The sequence below is a fragment of the Ambystoma mexicanum genome, chromosome 8 (genome assembly GCF_040938575.1).
Source record: "Ambystoma mexicanum isolate Mex_15411 chromosome 8, UKY_AmexF1_1, whole genome shotgun sequence".
NCBI classification, from domain to species: Eukaryota; Metazoa; Chordata; class Amphibia; order Caudata; family Ambystomatidae; genus Ambystoma; species Ambystoma mexicanum.
Genome location: NC_090929.1, coordinates 68338591 through 68361146, shown reverse-complemented (window position 1 = coordinate 68361146; position 22556 = coordinate 68338591). Strand labels below are relative to the sequence as shown.

Below are 22556 nucleotides of genomic sequence, written 5' to 3'. Positions count from 1 at the left end.
TATCATTAATTTTTATTATCAAAAAATCAAAAAGCCCAGGCGAGCGCACACTCCCCGTGTGGATGGTCGAATTCCTCACCCTTTCCCTTGCCCACCTCCTCCACTGTGCCTGCCTGGCTGCTAGGCCACTTGGTGAGTTCCTGTGCACTGTGCAGTTCCTTTGCCTATCTCTCGCTCCCCACTATTCCCATGGCTCTCTCCATCCCTCCTATCTATTCCAAATGCTATTCTATCACTTATGCTACCTCTCACAAAGTCTGGAACAAAAAAGCTGAAAAAGCTCTCCTGGACTCTAACCCAGGCCTTCCCATTGCTGACACTTACTTCAATGCCACTTGCAGACAGACTTTCATAGACATCCTCTTAACTGTCCCCTCTCCTGATCCATGGACCCCCACCTGGTCCTTGCATACTTCTCATCCTCTAGGTGCATCATTAATGTCATTCATGTCAATCGCAATGGCCCGAGGTTCTCAACATGCTCATTTCCTTCTTTTCTTTTCATCTTTTTTTAATTTTAATTCATACATAACAGTAATTATATCCATGAGAATCACAAAAGTAAAAATATACTAACAATTCTTTTAAATACAAAAACATCAACCATGTAGCAATGAAACCTCATCCAAAATTCCCACCCTATACCCAAATCATACTCTGAACACACTCACAACATAGACACACACAAACAAAACACCACAGCATTACCTCCCACCCTAACCCTATGATTTTACAGTCTAACTTACTTTACCCAAATAAATCATTGAAGGATTCCCAACTTTCGCAGCATTCAGTCTCTCGATGAAGCCGATAAGAACAAGACTTTTCATGTCCCGATAATATGTGCATATCTACCAACCAACCATCAATGTGGTTTTTTTTTTCTCGTGATTTCCATACCTTCATAATAGGTTTTATTGCTGTCATCAATGCCCTATCAATCCAATCAGAAGCACCACAAATTCTCAAACTTCTACTTTCATTCAAGAGGAAAATCACAGATTCAAAAGTTTAAGGGAATGAACCACCCAGCACTAAATCCATTCGATCCATAACATCCTTCCAAAAGGCAAGTACTCTTTCACACTCCCATAACATATGCAAATAAGTTCCTTTTAAATGATTGCACCCCCAACATAAATCCGAAATCACCAAGCCCCTCGCCTTCATCTTCACTGGAGTCCAATAAATGCGCCCTAAGATCCGCTGATGAATAGATCTTAAATTCAAATCCCTTTTATCTCTCACCGTCACCCTCCAAGTATTATCCCAATCCTTCTCTGATGAATCACTTCCCAATTCAGACACCCATTTCTTTGCAGTGTATCCAGGAAACTTGCATACATTCCTGTACGGGTATCAATTTAGTAAATGTGGAAACTACATTTGGAGCAGTACCATACAGTATACATATTTGTGGTTTGTCACTCAATGGTTCACTGAGCATTTGATGCCTTTCCAACATTAACTGCTTCAAACATCTATACCTTTCAATTTCCCTATTACTCAATCCATATCGGAGTACTGGGTCCTCAAACGCAACCATTCGATCTTTTCCCCACACACCGCCTATCTTCAAAATTCCTATGTTAGCTCCTCTCCTTCTTGACCAGCGCCCGCCTTCTCTCATAAACCTCCTCCCTTCTCCTGCCACCCCTTCTTCCCCTCCCCTCCCTTCACTTCACCACCACCACCAATGGGAGTACCACGCCCCTGTACACCCCCTTGGAAGACCTTCAAAGGTGGTAACCAGCTTCACTTAGCTACTCTGAATGCTCGCTCTGCTGTCAAACACATCTCCTTGTCATCGATCTCCTTGTCAAAGACCTTGACTTGGTCGCCCTCGCTCTTACTAAGACGTGGTTCAATGCCAGCTCTGTCACTGCTCTTTACACTCTCCTTCCTGAGTGCCTCAAAATCCTCTCCACACCCAGACCCAACAGGCATGGAGGTGGAGTGGCCCTGATCTTCTCTGATTGGGTCCCTGCTTCCATCATTCCTACTCAATCCTACTCCTCTTTTGAATGCCTCGTCTGTAGGCTGGGAGTCTCCCTTACTTTCTCTCTCACCCTCGCCACTATCTACAGACCCCCGGGCCCTCTTACTCTCTGAATGGAGCGACCTCACCTCATCTCTATCAACCTCTTCTTCCAAACTCCTCCTCCTTGGTGATGTCAGCATCCACCTCGACTCCCTTGAATCATCCACTTCTCAGTTCTGGGTCCTCTGTGACTCCCTCTCTCTCACTATTCTTCCTTCCGGCCCGACTCACTCTGTCGGACAAACTCTTGGTGCCCTCATCTCTGGTGACATCCCTATCTCTTATCCGGTCACCATCCCCCTTTCCTGGTGTGACCACTCTCTCCTTTCCTTCCACCTGGGACCCCTCGGCCCTCTATCTGAGCCACTCCCTGCACTGCCATCCTCCTTCGCCGTCATTCAAGCAAAGAAGCAAGTGTCAGCTGCTGCTTTTGCCTCCACCTTCACCCCCCCCTCCGACCCCTGTTCCGGACTCTCCCTCAGAATCTGTCCTTGCTAATCTACATCTTGCCACCTCCAAAACTTTTGACATCCTTGCCACTGCCATGAGGATCCGTCTAAAACCTGCCACCAAGAACAACATCTGGTACGACTCTAGCATATCTGAAACGCAAGTGCAGAGCTGCTGAACGGAAGTGGCAGACTTTAGGCCCATCCTCTGACAAACTGGCCTGCTGCCTGCTCCAACTGCAATATCGCTTCTCTATCCACTCCAAAAAGCATGCCCACGTCCAAGCCTGCATCACTGGAGTCCGTAAAAACATGGCTGAACTTTTCTAAATCTGCAAGGAACTTACCAGTTTACTTGCAGTCTCCACCTCTCTCCTTCCTTCCCAGGCCCTCTGCAATGCCTTAGCCTCCTACTTCACATCCAAAACTCAGGACACCCTGTCCCCACTCTCCTCCATCCCAATGTCCTCTCCCACTCCCTGGGTGGGGCCTGAGCTGGCATGGGCCACCCAAAATCTGTAAATGCCCATTCAGCAGTGCTGTGTGGGCATTTACAGAAGTTAATGTCCCTGCGGTGGGCCCAACTACATTAGTTTCAGGCCGCACGTTAGACAATCCTGGCTACTCCCCGGCCTCCCTTGGCCCCCCTCCTCACGCCCACTCACTCTTCTCCCTCCTGCCCATAACATTGGACGCGGTCTCTAAAGTGGGCCACTCTATGAAGGCCTCCTCCAAACAGGTGCTATCCTGCTCCTCCAGAACCATTAAGGACATTTCTCTTGCCCTGGCCCTTGCAGACCTCAGTAACCACTCCTTCGCCACTGGCTCTTTCCCTCTATCCCTCAAGCACTCCCTTGAATCACCCTCTCTTAAAAAAGCCATCTGCTGACCCCTCCTGCCCGGCTAACTATCGCCCTCTCTCTATTACCCCCTTACTGGCACTTCTTGCTCACTGCATCGCCGCTCTCTGTCCCAACTTTCAGTGCTACGCGGATGATACCCAGCTCATTTTCAGGCTACCCTCGGCCTTCTCTTCCACTTCCCTCATCTCTGACTGTCTTTCTGCTATCCAGGAATGGTGTGCCGCCAACAACCTCTGCCTTAATGCCAGTAAGACTGAGATTCTACTTATCGGCACACCCACTCCCTCCTTCCCTGCAGCTCTCTGGCCGGCCTCCCTTGGCCCTCTTCCTGCTCCTACCTGCATGGCAAAAAACCTCGGGTCATCTTCGACTCCACACTCCTTCTCTCCTCACATCTCTGATGTCTCTAAGAAGTCGCACTACCAGATACACCTCCTCAGAGGTATCCTTCCTTTTCTCTCCTTCCCCCAGAAGTTCACAGTCTCCAGAGCTCTGGTTCTCTCTAGGCTGGACTACTGTAACATCCTCTATCTAAATCTTCCTGCCTCTACTCTCCGCAACTCATCCAGAACAGGACTGCGAGACTTGTCCAAGGCCTCAAGCCCAGGGACCGTATCGCTCCAGGACTCAAATCACTGCACTGGTTCCCAGTGGCTGCAAGGATTAAGTTCAAAACACTCTGCATTGTCCACAAGGCCCTCTGGAGCTTTGGGCCAAAATACCTGCAACTCTCTCTTCCTAAATATCTTCCTTCTCGAGCCCTTCGCTCATCCTTCTCCAACTACCTCAGGGTCAGCCGCTTCTCCAAGCAACGAGCTGGGGGTAGATCTCTCGCCGCAGCAGGGGGCCTCCCTCTGGAACAGCCTTCCTGCCTCCCTGAAACTTGAGGAGAACCATCTCCGGTTCCGGAAGCACCTCAAAACCTTCCTCTTTGCCTCCGCTTTCTCTCCCTCTCTCCCCTGCTAAAATCACTGAACCTGCACTGAATCTGCAACTGGGCCACTCACCGATCTCATGTCCTGGCCCAGCCACACTTCCTTGCACTGCCTACATGCACTACGGAACTGTCTCTGTATCCTACAGCCCCTTCTCCCGGCACTTACCTTTGCACTTGCCACCAGCTGGCCCTATTATTTATCTTGTATTCTACTAACCATGTACTGCACTTCCCCTCTCCCCTTCCCCTGCACTTCTCCCAGTTCCCCTACCCTTGCACTTGCGGAATCTGAATGACACCTGGCCTAGTAGGACCGTTGTCTGTCTCCCTTTGTCCCCCCCGCCTCGTCGCGCCTTGAAACACTTGTGTATAGGCGCGTTACAAATGCCATATCATATATCATTACTGGGTAAACTCTTGGAAAACTTGGTCCTCCCCCCAACTTTCTCTCCTCCTCTCCCCTGCTGAATTTCCTGGTAGAAACTGAAACTGCACTGGGTACCTGGCCACCCTTTGATCTCGGGCCCAGGTCCCCACACCTGCACTGCCTCCTGGCAACCCCTGCACTTGGGGACTGTTTTCTGTATCCCTACAGTTCCACTAGCAGCACTTGACACCTTATGTGTGCACTTACCCTTGCACCTGCCACCAGCTGGCCGTACTTTTACTTAGTGTTACTTATCCTTTATCCCATGTACTGCACTGTCCCCTCCCCATTCCCCCCATGCACTTTTCCCCTTCCTATCACTTGCACAACCTGATTACACCTGGCCTAGTAGGATCGTTATCTCTGTCTTCCCCCAGTTCTCCCTCCCTTGCCTCGTCACGCCTTGAAACACTTGTGTATAGGCGCGTTATAAATGCCATGCCATATCATATCATATCATAACTGACCCTCCACACTGATCTTGTTGGCTGCCTTCATGACCACAAATCTGTACTCCGGGCATTCAGAGGCACGGAAACCGCTCTCCTGAACACCTGTGAAGCCTTGCTCGTAAATCTTGACTCCAACTCTCCTGATCTTCTCATTCTCCTCAATCTCTCCTCTGCCTTTGACAACCATCCCATCCTCATAAAATGACTGCGACACCCTCAGCATTGCTGACCTGACACTGGACTGGGTGACCTCTTTCCTCACCAACCGCCCTTCCCAGATGTGATTGAGCCCTTTGTCCTTCTCCTCCATCTCTACCTCTAGTGTCCCTTTTGCTCATCTGATCTCCTTCTATTCCCACTTCGAGTGATATGCCGATGACACACAGCTTTCCTTCAAACTTCCCTCTACCGCCCCCTTTTCCTCCTCTCTCATCCCTCACCGTCCGCCATTCAGGAATAATGATCAGCGAACAATCTGTCTCAATGCCAGTAAGACGGGGATCCTTCTCGTCGGGGCACCTGTGCCCTCTTTTCCTTCTACCCTTTGGCCACCCTCTTTGGGCCCTCTACCTCCACCATCTTGTGAGGCCAAAAACCTTGGGGTCATCTTCGACTCTGCTCTCTCCTTCACCCCTCACATCATGGACCTTACCAAAATGTCCCACTTCCTGCTCCACCTCCTCAGAGGCATTCTTCCTTTTCTCACCTTCCCCCAGAAGCTCACTGTCTCCAGAGCTCTGGTCTTTTCCAGTCTGGATTACTTCAACTGCCTCTTTCTCAATCTCCCTCTCTGCACCCCCTCTAGCTAATCCAGAATAAGGCTGCAAGATTTATACTTGGCCTCAAACCCAGGGACTGTAGCTCTCCAGCCCTAAAATCTCTGCTCTGGCTCCCGGTGGCTGCAAGGATCAAATTCAAGAACCTCTGCATCATTAACAAGGCCTTCTGGGAACTGGGACCACGCTATCTCCAACGTTCCCTCCCTAAATACTCCCCTGCTCGAGCCCTACACTCCTCTGATTCCAACTCTCTGACCGTCAAACACTTCTCTAAGCAGAGACTGAGGGAAAGATCTCTCTCTGTGGCTGGTGCCTCCCTTTGGAGCAGCCTCTCTGCCTCTCTCAGATTTGTGCCGGACCTCCTTAAATTCCGGAAACTGCTCAAAACCCTGCTCTTCTCTACCTCTTGCCCTCTCCCCCTTCCTTGCTAATCACCCCACTGCCACTGTGACCGTTGGCCTGATCCTCATGAACCCCACAGGCTCTCAGGCCCTTCCTTCCCGTCATTACCAGCACCTCTCCGCCCTACACTGCGTTGCCCTGCTGGCCCCTGCCTGGTGCCTCCACATACCCCCCTTGAAAGCTGCTGGTACCAGCACTTAGCCTGAGGTGCTCCTCATGGCTCCCCTTATCACTTCCATCCCGGACCCTCCTCCAGCACTTGCCCACTCCTCTGCCTCCCTTTGCATCCCTCTCCCCCAGCACTTCTCTTCAAAGCACTTGCACGGTCGAATGCCACAAGACCAAGTAGGACCACGACTGTTTATATATTAATGTTGCTCTTTGTTTTCATGCCACTGTTATTATTTTCCCTGTTCCCTTCCCATTTAGCCTTGTGGCGCTTTGAATTACAATTCTGTTGTATAAAGCACCTTACAAATGATTAATAAAATACATGTTATCCCCCCTCCCTACTCTGTCACATGTGGAAATGATGGTCCCCTCCCCCGTGAATGCCTACACCCAGCTATTTCTCGGAAGCAACCTTTTGAATGTAGCTTTTGATCAAAATAAATACAATTTTAAGAAGGCCGGGGCAGGCCTGCCATAGGTGGTGCAGTCATTAATTCAGTAAGCTGCCAGTTACTGACTGGCATAAGTCTTCTAATTTATACAAACAATAGGGGAGCCCCTGGGTGCAAACGTGAGACGGGGCAAAATATACCCAATATCCAAACAAAGAGGTACCCACGTTTATGGCAAAGATTGCTCTTGTCATTAATTACAATTATTTTAGAAAGAAGAACACATATGCTTCAAGAGTCACATAAAACCAAAGAAAATGTCCTTAGGGTGCAAACTTAATTTAATACAAAGAAGTAATTTCTTTGAACTTATAAATCTTTTTTACATAAACTTGGTAAAAATATTGAAAAAAGAAAAAAAACATAAGCCAAAACATTCAAAATGTATACGTGAATCACAAAGAGAACAGAAAAAACCATCCTTATGGAACAAGTGGAATGGTTTTTGCCAGATTAGTTGGATAACACTGCAGGAGGCAGATTGCTTCTGCAGAAAGGACTAGAAGGGTGTATTAAAAATTACCCTGGTAGATTGGTAGAAGGTATAAGCACGGTTAGTTAATAAACATGACTTTTGTTAACTGCCTACATGTAAGAGAAATCAGAAAACAGTTAGCAATGCTGTTCCTTAAAGAAAGGAAACCAGCATGGAGACACGTTTCGACGTGCCAGTATTCATGGCATCTGTGGTTAAGCCTTCCTCAGAGCAGGTGTGAAGGATCACCCTATAGGGGGCAGAAAATAGAACAGTGTTGAACTAAAAACACACACTACTGGACATGTTCTAAGGTTGAAAACGGAATCATGCGGCTGATCCAAATTGGGGTCCGCTGACTAATCGCCCTGTATGAACATCAGGCACAGGAAGAGTCTGTGGTACTTTTCCCAGAAATCTTGGGATTCTCTCAATACTCAGACTGGCATCGGTTATTTTGAACCCAACCGTGTGTCGTGGCTGGCGTTCTAACTCGCTGTGGAATGAATTCAGAGGGAAACAGGAGGAGAAAGAGGAAGGAGGCCGATGTTGTAAGCAGGATTTTTGCTGGTACAAATTAAAGAAACTAATATGCAAAAGTGTTGAAGAACATCATTTGAACAGTAGTACCTGTAATGGTATAGGCGGGGTCACAAAAAATAAATGGTGGTCAAAGGTGTAGTGCCAAGAGAAAGAGGCTCAGCGACGAATGTGCTTCTGAACCGCAAAAGGGAGTTTAGTCTGGCAAATGGTGGGCCTGGGCTGCGGAAAAAGGGGGGGTGATAAGGGGAGGAAATTGGTTACCTCCTCAAAAGCATTTTTCCTGTTTCATGGGCGCCATTGAAAAGTCGAGGTAAGCACTTACCTACTCATGTTTGTACCGAATACGTGCAGGTAGGGGCGTAATAGACGCTCCGCATGGTTTCAGTGGGTCGGCATGCAGTTTCAAAAATGTCGCGCGGTATCAATTCCTCACAGCACGACAGGTGCTGTTTAAGGAGAAAGGGGCAGTACTGGCAAGGATGTTACTCGAATTGTTTCTAAAGAACAAAACGTTTCCTGCTGCAAAACATGGTCGGTTGTCATGGCTCTTCTAATGTCAGTAGCTGAAGATAAATTAACACTTTACAGCTCTGAATGAAATATTTGGAATTCAGAGCAATTCCTTTTATCTATCAGTAGTATGTGCAGTAGAAATTAAGTGTGCAGCTGTTGCTCCCACCAGTGTAGAGGGTAAATGCACATTTTAATTTGTGCGAATTCCTAGGTGGAAATAAGTATGGATTAATATGTTTGATTTGAAACATAATCTACTCCAGTAAATAAAAATACCCTCAGTACACAATCTAATCTATAACCCTGCATTCAGTGTTACAGTAGCAAATTGCAGGAGCTGTGACCACCTAAAATCCCGCTCACCTGCTGTTGTGACCGCAAGTGCAGGAAAGGTTAGTATTGCATTCCACAGCAGCCCACAAGGGTCTGAGTAAAGGAATAGACCTCACTGCTTCAGTGGGGGCTAAAACAAGTCTGCAGAAAAGAGCACGGTTCGGGGCCTCTGCCAAGGTGGTGAAGCGCCCAACAAGCAGCAAGGAAAGGCAAAAGAACACTCCATCTTTGCACTCGAAAGGGTTCGAGATTCGAGAAAGCAATAGCAAAAGAGTAGCCTCTGTTGAAAGATGTCTCGGAATTCAGAGTGTCTATTTTCAAAGCAAATTGATACAAGAACAGGAAGTTGAATTGTGTTCCAAAAGGTTGAAATAGCAAAGAGGTCAACATTGAAAAACAAGAGCAAATGCATACATCACGAAGAACGAATTGCACAAATAACAAAATATTCGTACATGCAAGTGCTGACAAACCCAACCAATTACTAATAATGAACCGAGTCAATTGTTGTTTTCAAACTTTGCAACATAATTCAACATGTGCAGTCCAGCACCGAAATGCTATGACAATTCCTCTCTGAACAAGAGTACCAACAGCAACCCCATACACATAGAGGCACAGCTTCACCTCACTGATGAGGCCCAACAAGGCTGAAACATGTGTATGGGGTTGCTCTTGGTACTCTTGTTCAGAGAGGAATTGCCATAGCATTTCAGTGCTGGACTGCCCATGTGGGCGGGACAAAGACTGATATGCAAATGCATATTTCCCACCTGTGAAAGGTACAGTGAGCAAAAAGCATGTGCTGCAAACTCTCATCTCAGAACAGGTTATCATGCCATGTTCTTTCTGGAGAGGAGCGCCCGCTACCTTTTTTGAATTATGTATGGGCGTATGGTTTCGATGATTGTAGTGCAGCCCCGCTAAGGAGGGAAGACAAAGGGAGGACAGGACAACACATCTCGCTAGGCCTAGTGTGTTCAAGGTCGTGCAAGTGCGCAGACAGGAAGTGCGAGGGAGGGGCAAGCGGAACAAGTGCGCCCAGTCCATCAGGGGCCTGGGATAAGTGCAGAAGAGGTTGCCTCTCACATGGAACGTATTCTGAGTGCAGAAGTGCGAGGCAGAGTGCAGAGGCCCAGAGGCAAGTGTAGGCTAAGTGGTTCCTTTCCGGATTTTAGAACTCTGTTCTGCGATGCGTGCATTGAAACTACGGTTTATCATGCCTGTGTACCAAAGGTGACAGGGACAGATAACGGCATATATCAAGTTTTTGGTTTGGCATGTAGTAAATTGCTGCTTCATGTTCCAGTGGACTGGATTGTATGTGAATGCTACTCTCTGAGCAGTGACCACATGGACAGTGTCCCATATGGCTTGTGCTCTTGCAAGCCAGTGCACTGCTTGTATTGGGTGCTGGGCTGGAATGTTGGTCTAAAGACCTTTCCAACTTGTCTTTTAGATTATAGCCCCTTTTAAGGGCAAAGAGTAGTTTGGACTCCAACACTTTCGATGGTTCCAGTTTGGTCCAATGTCTACGCATTCGTTGTTTTGGGATAAGGTTAATATGGACATTTTCCTTTTTGAACACAATTGAATTTCCTTTTCTAGTATCAATTGACTTTGAAAATAGACACTTTGAATCCAAAACGTCTGTCAACTGGGGGTGCTCTTCTGCTACTGAAGCTCCCAACAAGAGCATTGGCTCACCCTGCACAGTACGACCCGCAAGGCTTCCGAAGAGTTCCCTTACGTGGCTTTCAATGCCTCTCATGCTTGGACATCGTGATGGAAACCCAAGCGTTGGATCATTGACACTTGAGTTCTCCAGTAGAGTCCTGCTTCTCACTCTGAGGGAAGAGGCAGTGGCGGGGCTAATAACATGGTGGTCTTTTTGAGTCCGGCTCATGCTTCAATGCGCTTCCTATGGGCCTCTCTCCTCTGTGATTCTCTTGGTCAGTGGTTTTTCAATAATTTGAACGCCCTCAATTTTCACAAACGTTGGAAGCAGATCCGTTGTATCCAGACAAGAAATCTGCGAGACACATGCACTTTACTTGAGTGGCAGGACCAAAGGTGTGTAGAGATCCCGACTGGAGCTCACTGTGCATTGCGGGTGCCTGGGGCGGAGAGCTGGTGGCGCGCCGGCTCCAGTGCGCATGTCAGGATCCTGGATTGGAGAGGTGTATGACGCCTCCCCCTGCTTCTTCTCTGCGGGGTGGAGGCCCATTTTGGGAAGCTTGTCGAACGAAGTGGCAGTCCGAGCTGAGACAACATGCACATTAGGGAAAGGTAATGCTGTGTATGTGTGTGTATATATTGTTGTAGATGGCCTCAAGAACACACCAACTCTCAGAGACCATTCAAGGGTTTTTAGTAAAATGTTTGAGAAGGGGCTCACTTAGGGCCATCCCCTACTCGCGTGGCCTTTGCCCTCCTTACCCCACGTGTTCCTAAACCCCAAGATGGTCACTTGAGATCAGTAACCGCTACTATTTAAGATCTGGCTGACTATTGGCTACTTTGTAAAGGCAATCACTGTAACCTAACCTTCAGTTCTACAGTTGCTATACTCTCCCCGAGCTTTTTTCGCCCCTTTGGACGCAGCTCTGAATACTCCTGAATGTTGGCCTCTTTCTCCCATCCCCTTTACCGCTCAGGGTACTACAGTCATGGCTTTCAAGTTTCTTGTCACTCTCCCACATTCATTACAGACCACATCTGAGCACCAGCACCCTCCTGACTTTCACAGTCATGTCTTTTTCAGTTTCTTTAACATTCGGCACCCCTGTGGGGTCCTTTTTCGCTCCTTTGAGCACCACTTTCCTCCTTAATACTGTCCCCCACTTTGGCTCCTACTCGCTTGCTCCAGCTTTCTGGTCTCCTTCGTCTGGCCCCCAGTGTCTTTCCTGCAGCTCATGGGTTCCTACAGTATTGGTGGTCTCCTGGACTCCCCCTTCAGTCTTCTGGGTCTTGCTCAATCTCTTGCTCTCTCCTCCAACCTTCTTCAAATGAACTTCTGTCTCCACTCTCTCTGATCTCCAACTCCTCCTCCAAACGCCTACTATGTCGGACTGAGCCCTTGGGTCTTTTGTAGGACATGTTTTGCCTCCCCCTGGGCTGAGCTCCCTGCGAGGGTCTGCCCCGGCGGCGATCTGGACTTGGGGAGGGGGCTGGGATTAGTTGATTTGCATTCACTCACCCTGAGCTTAATATGGGGTTTCAGGGCTGGATCAAGTCTTTATCTGGCCTGTTTGTCATCTAGGAGTCACAGTCTCCTTTCATGTTAATGCAATGCCCTATTTGGGAAGGGTGCACCCTCTTCCCCAGCATGTGAGCCTGATACTCGACAGACCTTTGAATCCCTCTAAATGTGAAAGGAAAGTTTGCATCCTTGTATCACTCGCACAAGACGACTACCCATAGATGGTCGATTAATATGAGCGACGGGTTTGGGGACAGTCTTCATGGCTCTTGGAAGTGTGTTATTCTCTACTGGAAACAGTGTGAGGTTTAAAAGTATATTCTGCATGAAGCTCTCTATGAATCGCTGTGTTTGTTTTTGTTCTCTTGGGGACATTGGGTGTGGGTAGTGGAAGATCAGCCTCTTTAATTTGGGGAGGGGGTCAGTGCATCTTTCTCTTGTGATACGATGGCAACAAAGTGAGGGTGACAGGGGATCTTCCCCATATTACCTCCGAGGCCCACCATAAGCTAACATAGGAAAGTGCCCAGCCCCTTTGCCCCCCCCCCCAAGGTATGTCACCTGAGCAGGGCAGGGGACCCCCGCACCATGTTCTATAACAGATACGTGCTCATCATTTTAGTAGAATTAGTTGTGTGTGTTACGTTATCTTATAAAAGTAAATTAATTGGCTGAACATCAATTTTTGTGTATTAATGGTATCATCCTGTATCTGGTGATGTACGCACATTTCTCCTTAAAGCGGAGGCTTGAGTGCTTGGCTACTTCTACCAAAAGTGAGCTGAACATGCTGTGGGGGGGATCTGTTGCCTCTGTCAGAACCAGCGCCCAGCCACAGGATGATGCAAGCCTTGGCAATACTACTGCCTCAACACTTCCTGGCTGCTGTAAGCAGCCCTGACGCCATCTTGCTCAGACGCTCTGTCGTGGCCGCTTCCTCCCCTCTGAGGGCCATTGCTTGCTCAGGTACAGCTTTGCACGAGAGTCTGAGGGCAGCCATTGCCAGAAGCAGCCCTGACGCCATCTTGCTCAGACGCTCTGACATGGTCGCATCTTCCCCTCTGAGGGCCATTGCTTGCTCAGGTAGAGCTTTACACGAGAGTCTGAGGGCAGCCATTGCCAGAAGCAGCCCTGACGCTATCTTGCTCAGAAGCTCTGACATGGTCGCATCTTCCCCTCTGAGGGCCATTGCTTGCTCAGGTACAGCTTTGCACGACAGTCTGAGGGCAGCCATTGCCAGAAGCAGCCCTGACACTATCTTACTCAGAAGCTCTGGCGTGGTCGCATCCTCCCCTCTGAAGGCCATTGCTTGCTCAGGTACAGCTTTACACGACAGTCTGAGGGCAGCCATCGTTCATGATCTTCTGACGCCATCTTGCTCAGAAGCTCTGGCGTGGCCGCTTCCTCCCCTCTGAGGGCCATTGCTTGCTCAGGTAGAGCTTTACACGAGAGTCTGAGGGCAGCCATTGCCAGAAGCAGCCCTGACGCTATCTTGCTCAGAAGCTCTGGCGTGGCCGCTTCCTCCCCTCTGAGGGCCATTGCTTGCTCAGGTAGAGCTTTACACGACAGTCTGAGGGCAGCCATCGTTCATGATCTTCTGACGCCATCTTGCTCAGAAGCTCTGACATGGTCGCATCTTCCCCTCTGAGGGCCATTGCTTGCTCAGGTAGAGCTTTACACGACAGTCTGAGGGCAGCCATCGTTCATGATCTTCTGACGCCATCTTGCTCAGAAGCTCTGGCGTGGTCGCATCTTCCCCTCTGAGGGCCATTGCTTGCTCAGGTAGAGCTTTACACGACAGTCTGAGGGCAGCCATCGTTCATGATCTTCTGACGCCATCTTGCTCAGAAGCTCTGGCGTGGTCGCATCTTCCCCTCTGAGGGCCATTGCTTGCTCAGGTAGAGCTTTACACGACAGTCTGAGGGCAGCCATCGTTCATGATCTTCTGACGCCATCTTGCTCAGAAGCTCTGGCGTGGTCGCATCTTCCCCTCTGAGGGCCATTGCTTGCTCAGGTAGAGCTTTGCACGACAGCCTGAGGGCAGCCATTGGTCATGAGGTCATGATGGTGTTTCCTTTATCGTGCTGTGGCCTCCTCTGATGGCCTCCCTTTTTTCTCCGGCAGGTGACCCTGGGAAAGGTGCTGAAGGTCATCTTGGTCATGCGCAGCCTCTTCATTGACCGCACAGTGGTGAAAGGATACCACGAGAATGTCCACACAGATGATGGCAAGGTAAGGCACCACCTCGCCCTTACTCTAAATAGAAATGTCATTCTGTTTATATTCATGTCTTATCAAAAGTACTTACATTACTCGGAGCACAGTGGTAAAGAGACTCTAGGCAGTAGAGTGTGAAATGAAGTAACAACAATCCCAAAGTTGCCTTTGGAATAGCCACGTGTTCTAGGGCTGCACATGTCAATAACTATTCATAAACATTCCTCTTGAAATCTCGAGTACTCTCTTCTGATTTCAGAACCATGGGAAACATTGTATTATGTGAAGCCGTGCTTGTGTGTGGGTCTGTGTTGGCCAATGCATTTCAGACTGGGTCCCTCATCAGGGCTGAACCTGGAATTGTATTCCTACTATTCGCAATTGTCTTCTCTTAGTCTTGGATTTAATTTTTACATTACTATTTTTCGAAAAAACCCTCTTCTACATTTAGAGGGTGAGTAAATACAACTTCATTGATCCGTCAAAATAGTTGCCAAAAAAAGTAACCTCCCAACTCAACCAAACTTCTTGAAATCTTGTCCTAACCTTACTAAACCTCCTCGATTTAAATTTACCCAAGTATCCACCCTAGAAGCAGAAAACATTATAGCTTAACTCAAACTACAGATTCTTCAGAACAACGCACTTAGAACAGCCCTAGGCATCCCCAGAAGACAACACATTTCAGCAGTCAAGCTGGACAACAGCTGGTTACCTATCATGGACAGAATTCCCCTCAAAACAGCCTCCTTTACCTACACATGTCTTAACAACGCAGCCCCTCACTACCTCGCCGAAAAATTCACCACAAATAATTCCTCACGACCTACAAGGACTACCAATTCAAACTGCCTAAGAGTCCCCAGGTTCAAACTGAAAAGAGTAGGGGGCAGCAGCTTTCCTGTCTTGGCGGCCCAACTTTGGAATTCCCTCCCCACCACCTGAAGAGCTGACCAATCCTTCTGCAAATTCAAGAAAAACACCAAACTTTGGCTCACCTCCAAAGACCTGCCACCCTGCTAGGACCTAGATAAAAATGGGAGTGTCTTTTCTGTAGCACGGTATACTTCCCTTGTATATTAATTGTACGTCTTACTGACCAAAATTGTATCTTAACACACTCCTGCTATGTATTATACACTAATGCACTACATCTACTATGTATTATACTGTATTGTACCATATCCTGTATTATAACCTGTAATCCTTTGTATTGTAACTAAGAAACTGCATATCCTTGCAATGCAGCCAGATACCTGCGGGTGAGGAGCGCTTTATAAATAAATAAACAAACAAACATACGGCACAGCATTCCCCAATATTTGCAGCAACCACCCACAGGCAGCCACAGACTAAACCCAGGGTCACAGACACCCACCCAGACTGTACTCACCTTGGAGGATCCCAGGCCAAGACCCCCTGACACAAACCTGGACATTGTACATCCTGGGCCGCCATCCCCATTTCACTGTGGCTCTGCACAGTGAATAGGGGTGGGGCATAACAGGTGATTTAAAGGTTTTTCTGCATCAAACAGCTCCTGGGCGGCGAGGACAGGGACAGATAACCAACCAGAGCACAGGGAGGGGGTTTAAAGAGACGGTAGGATGTTGTGGGTTGTTTTGGAGAGGTGAGAGGAAGAGTAGGGGAACCAAGAAACAAGCAGGAGAAAGGACAAAGGAGCAGAGTGTGGGGGCGATTTCTTGAGAAAGTGAGGGTTAGTGAGTGCAAGTGTGAGTGTGCATGAAAGATTAATGAGTGTGGTTAGGAAACGAAGATGGGGAGTGAATGCAAAGGTTTTGTGTTGGTGAAACGACGGTGTCCGAGTAGGAGGTGTGGTGGAAGTAGGGCGGGAGAGGGAACAGTAGTGCGAAGGCAGGATTAGTAGTGTGGAAGAGGCAGTAGCAGTGTGCGGGCGCGAGCTGTGGTGTGGAGGAGGCAATACTCCTGTCATGGAGAAAGTAGTAACATCAAAGGGTGCAAGTGAATCTTAGCAGGAGTGGGAGACATTGGATGGACAGCGGAGGAAGATGCCAGGCGTAGAAGGACGGAGAGGCAGATGGTTGAAAGGAGGAGAGTGGTGAGAGAAACACATCAGTTAGTGGAAGGTAGAGGAATACTTGGGCATGGTAGAAAGGAGACCGGGTTAGGCACGTTGTCTGTAGGGCACAATCCAATACCCCCTCGATCAGAGGTCCCTGAAGGAGTGTAGATGGAGAAGCCATCTTGCCTTTTAGGTTTTCACTTTCAACATAAGACAGAACCTAGATCGTAAGGGTCAATAATCAATATCTGCTAACCTAGAGTTAGGGGCACCTGGATTAGGAAAGAGGTGTTTTTCTAGACAAGAGAGACGGACCGCCGTACAGCCCCACGCAATCTTCATTAAATCCCTTGAACCATCTTTATCCCTCCGTCGCCTGCTCGAGTTGGGAGTTCTCCCGGGGTTTCTTTCCTGCCTGGTCTTTGTGTGGACTTCTGCGATGCTCTGGCGGCCCCTGGGCTAGGACTGCTCAGGGCCGGGACTTTGGCATGTCTGTTGGTGGGCCTGCTTAAGCATCCATCCACAGCACCAGGCTTCTTACCCTCCCATGTTGGTTTCTGTGAGGGGTGTCCTTCCACTTCTGTGCCAGTCCGATCTTGGGTTTACTTCATAGAGGAAGTACTGTGACGAGGAAGAGAGGCTGTGGCGGTAATGCCATGATTACTTACCTGTAATCTTCATTACGCCTAGTCCTGTACTTTTCCTCATCACAATTCTGATGCCAGCCTCCCCTGTCCCCTCCCCGATGGTTCCTTTTGTATATTCAGGAGGATTATTGGACAGGTCCGGTGCTTTATATACCCCAGGTTATGAGAGGAGGAGCCAAAGAAAAAAAGGAAGAATTTTTGGGAAAGCTTTGTGTCTGAAGGCAGATTTATTTTATTTATTTAACATTTATAAAGTGCTCACACAGCCCGCAGGCATCGAGGCGCTGTTACAGGGATTGTTTGTTTTTTCTTAGTTGCGTAATTGTTTTTTTTTTTTTTTTTTTCTCTTAGTTGCGTATTTATAACGCGCTTAAACACCCAGAGGTTTTTAAGCGCGGACCCGGGGATCGAACCTGTTGTTGCTTCGTGTCGTCCTGCTTCCAAGACGCGCACGCTGCCGCTGAGCTATCCTCCAGATGGCCTTCATTGAGTAAGTACTGTGAAACGGAAGAGTAGGACTAGGCGTAATGAAGATTACTGGTAAGTAATCTGTAATCAGTAACCAAAAAAGTGATAGGTGGAAGGTGTTGAATTAATCTCACTACTGGCACTACTCTGGGCAACCTTTCACACCACTGCAAAAGGGGTCCAGCCATATGCAAATCAGTCAGGTACTGCCACCAATGGGAGCAGCCCAGCCCAAACTGCTAGGCCAGGTCCCCTCTGCACGGAAACACAAGCAACCCCAGACATGTTTCGGCCTTGTTGGTCCTCATCAGTGAGGTGCAGCTTGGTTCCCGATAGCGCCGCGAGCAAAAGACCCATGTCTGGGCACACCCTCTCACATTGGGAGACAAACTATAACCTAAAATGATTAGCATATGGTCCTTCCCCTTCTGTAATGGCTAGGCAGGCCGAAAATCGATGGTCTGAAGGGTTGCCCAGAACTGTGCTGGGCTTATGTTTCGTTCAAAACCTTCCAGCCATCAACTCTTGGTTTTGCTTTAGTCATCCTAAGTGGGACGGCATGCCCAGACGCGTGTCCCATGTCTGCTGGGCCTAGAGACCCAAGTTACTCCTCACTGATGAAGCCCAACAAGGCCGAAACATGTCTGGGGATGCTTGTGGTCTCGTGCAGAAGGGATGTGCCCTAGCAGTTTGGACTGGACTGCCCCTTTTGGGGTGGGACGAAGCCTGATTTGCATGTGCTCTTTCCCCTTCTGTAATGGCTTGGCATGCGAAGAACGCTGGTCTGGAGGGGTGCCCAGAGTTGTGCCCGTGGTTTTAATGTATTCACAAGCTTCCAGCATCATCTCTTGGTTTTGGTAGGTAATCAGGACATTAAGGACCCAACACCCGGATCATGTGCAGTGCAATGCACTGGACGCGGTTTATAGCGGGAATAAGCAATGCAATCCAGCTCATACATGTATCAGCGTGGTCTTGTAGGGCGCCCACTTATTCTGTGGCGTGAACTTGTATGTGCGAGACATCCAGTGATTCTGTGCTGAAGTTTTCGGACTTTCTCGCAAGGTTACCGGTACTGGTCAAGTGGCACAGCGAGTGGAGTGCGCGCTTTGACATCCGTGCAGAGCCTGCTGACGCAGGTTCGAATCCCGGCAGGGCCAAACTCAGCCTTTCATCCTTCCGAGGTCGATAAATGACCACCACACAAAATAAGCAGCGCTCATATACCTGAGGGTTCGTAGCGCTATATAAATTAATATTATTAATTCTTATTATTATGGATTTTCCCCCCGGAGAGCTGTTGCTTGCCAGTTGGGCACGGGCTCGAGTCATTTCCCGCATCTGGGGCACAGGCCCTGGCAGCGCGCGCGCCTCCTGTGATGGCAGGTGCAGATCAGAGCCCGACGCTGCCTTCTGACAGCCGCCCCGTGTACCATTGATGTCGGGGACACCCTTGACAAGCTGCAAGTGATGCACTCTTCTTGGAATGCAAATTGCAGCGTCTCCTCCAGGCTTTGCGGAAGACTATGAAAGGCGCCCGTTTCCGAGTTTGGAAGCCACTGCCTGCTGCAGCAAGCGCTACCCAGGCCCAGCCCGCCTGGGGCCAGAATGCTGCTGCTCCCTCTCTGGGGTGGGCTCTCTGCTTAGACGCCCACCCGGGCTAACCTTTGGCAGCTGCGCGAAGCGCGCCCTTCTCTTTGCTCTCCCGAGCCCCCTCGCCTGATTATGAATCCTATTAAAACGGGAAGAATAAAAAACAATTCATTATAGAGAGCAGAATTGGGCGCCGCGCCCAAAGGCCATGTGATAATGAGGAGAGATTGTGTTCATCTCCGAGAAGGCGCCGCGGCGCGCGCAGGCTTGCAAGGGATTTCTGGGCGGCCTTCATCAAGGACCCCACTCTCTCACCATGGCAGCCAGCCTCCCCCAGAACAACACTTGTTCAGTTAAACTGTTACTAACAATGTCCGCTTTCCTGGCCTCTGTTTCGTGCCCAGTGCTTGGAAGGTAGTGGCAGGTTTCATGATTGGGCCCGAAGTGGGCACATTCCCTTCTGAACCCACGCGTGATAGGATACAGTGACATCTGCCCCCATTTCACAAAGGACGGAAGCAGGGGGTAAAACACCATCCCTCCTCCCGCCCCCACCCCTACCATAAGAAGAGAGTTGGGCTTCATCGTTCTGTCACCCGAACCCGCTCACGTTGAGTTCCTACAGACCTCACAACGGTGGCCTGCACTCTTCCAGCTGCAATTGCTGGTTGTCAGCATTTGGTGCAGTGAAGTGGGCTAAAGATGAGATTGTGGCACACTACTAAACAATTGACTTTCTCCTGCTTTCCGATTGATTCCAAGAAAGCCCCGCCTGCTGTTCTCCTGGCCGCACGATACATGGACCAGTGACGATCACTGCTGTTCTCCTGGCTCCCTGGTACATGGACCAGTGAAGATCACTGCTGTTCACCTGGCAGCCCCGTACACGGACTAGTGAAGATCACCACTGTTCTTCCGGCTTCCCGGTACACGGACCAGTGAAGATCACTGCTGTTCTCCTGGCTGCACAATACATGGACAGTGAAGATCACTGCTGTTCTCCTGGCTGCACGATACACGGACCAGTGAAGATCACTGCTGTTCTCCTGCTGCACGATACACGGACCAGTGAAGATCACTGCTGTTCTCCTGGCTGCATGATACACGGACCAGTGAAGATCACTGCTGTTCTCCTGGCTGCACGATACACGGACCAGTGAAGATCACTGCTGTTCTCCTGGCTGCACGATACACGGACCAGTGAAGATCACTGCTGTTCTCCTGGCTGCACGTACACAGACGAGTGAAGATCACCGCTGTTCTCCTGGCTGCACGATACACGGACCAGTGAAGATCACCGCTGTTCTCCTGGCTGCGTGATACATGGACCAGTGAAGATCACCGCTGTTCTCATTGCTGCGTGATACATGGACCAGTGAAGATCACCACTGTTCTCCTGGCTGCGCGATACATGGACCAGTGAAGATCCTTGCTGTTCTCCTGGCTGCACGATACATGGACCAGTGAAGATCACTGCTGTTCTCCTGGCTTCACGATACATGGACCAGTGAAGATCACTGCTGTTCTCGTGGCTGCGTGATACATGGACCAGTGAAGATCACTGCTGTTCTCCTCGCTGCGCGATACATGGACCAGTGAAGATCACCACTGTTCTCCTCGCTGCACGATACATGGACCGGTGAAGATCACCGCTGTTCTCCTGGCTGCACGATACATAGACCAGTGAAGATTACCGCTGTTCTCCTGGCTGCACGATACATAGACCGGTGAAGATTACCGCTGTTCTCCTGGCTGCACGATACATGGGCCAGTGAAGATCACTGCAGTTCTCCTGGCTGCACGATACATGGACCAATGAAGATCATCCCTGTTCACCTGGCTGCACGATACACGGACCAGTGAAGATCCCTGCTGTTCTCCAGGCTGCATGATACATGGACCAGTGAAGATCACTGCTGTTCTCCTGGCTGCATGATACATGGACCAGTGAAGATCACTGCTGTTCTCCTGGCTGCACAATACACAGACCAGTGAAGATCACTGCTGTTCTTCTGGCTGCACGATACACGGAGCAGCGAAGATCACTGCTGTATCATACATGGACCAGTGAAGATCACTGCTGTTCTCCTGGCTGCATGATACATGGATCAGTGAAGATCACTGGTGTTCTCCTGGCTGCATGATACACGGACCAGTGAAGAACACTGCTGTTCTTCTGGCTGCGTGATACATGGAACGGTGAAGATTACCGCTGTTCTCCTGGCTGCGTGATACATGTACCAGTGAAGATCACTGCTGTTCTCCTGTCTGCGTGATACATGGACCAGTGACGATCACTGCTGTTCTCCTGGCTGCACAATACATGGACCAGTGAAGATCACTGCTGTTCTGCTGGCTGCACAATACATGGACCAGTGAAGATCACTGCTGTTCTGCTGGCTGCACGATACATGGACCAGCAAAGATCAATTTCTGTCGCTAAGGCACTTGATAATGCCATTGGTCGAAGGATACATGGCTCCCGATAGCGAATGTGCAATAGGACGCAGCTTCCCTTTTAATAGGAATACATCACTTCCTTTAGCAATGAGAGTGCATGGGAGATCAGCAAGGCGACAACCATTTCCACCCATGGCCAAATCTACCTTTTCTACAACCTACATGCAAACCTTATTTGTACACCAATTGTGTCACGGTCTGAGGTCCACGATGATTATAGTACCTCCGTCCCCAAGTACCAGTCAGAGAAGAGCAATTAACTCGCTGACCGATTATTGGGACCACAGGTGGTTGGCAGGAACAGGAAACACCGGGTCCCGGATGCCTGTAAGGGAGAGAGAAGGGTTAGCAAGTAGGTACAAGGGAACTACTATAGGCACCAAATGGTAGACAGAAAGAACACCTACACTAGGGATATTCGGTGACAGCTTGAAACCTAGATGTTCCTCTTGAAGTGGAGAACAAGGTAGGGTCCTCAGGGATGGGAAGTACCACCTGGGAGGGTGAGTTAGGAATCAAGGCAATCCAGTAGCAAGCCAGAGGTCTTGAACAGTTCACATGAGGTAGTCCGTAATAACCAAATCCAGAGGGCAAAACCAAAGGCAGTCCAAGAAGCAATCCAAGGGTCTTGTTCAGTTGCAATATACAGAGTTCCAAGGGGCAAATCCAATTAGAAGGTCCAGAAGCAAAACAAGGTCAAGAATCCATGATATCCAAGAAACAGAAGTACGAGGAGCACAGAAACGCTACTCGCCGAAGGAACAGCTGAGAAGCACTGACTGAGAGGGCTGGAACTCTCTTATAGGGTTCCTCCGAGTCTCATGACTTCCCTCCTAGTCACGTGACGGCTACTCGGCTCACATGACCTTCTCCTGCGAGGCGCCGTGCCCAATGAGCTCCTATGATGAATGAGAGAGGTTCTGCGTAAACCCCAGCGTGATCGGGGAAGCAGGCACCAAGGACGGCACAGCATGTGGCGTGTTCTCAGAGGCCGGGCGGGCACAGGAGCAGATGCGATCCGCGATCTGCACCGCTGCCGAGAAACCGCCACAGCAGGTGATTGGTAGGAGTTCCGGGGTCCAGGCTGT

At 49.3% G+C, this 22556-nt stretch overlaps 1 protein-coding gene across 2 annotated transcripts in view; it reads left to right on the top strand.

The window, feature by feature from the left end:
• Positions 1-22556, top strand: part of MED27 (mediator complex subunit 27) — a 1466317-nt gene that overhangs the window by 1201693 nt on the left and 242068 nt on the right. For both annotated transcript variants that reach the window (XM_069609298.1, XM_069609299.1), the window contains exon 5: positions 14164-14271. In XM_069609298.1, the coding sequence (XP_069465399.1) occupies positions 14164-14271 (108 nt within the window). The remainder of the gene's footprint in view (positions 1-14163; positions 14272-22556) is intronic.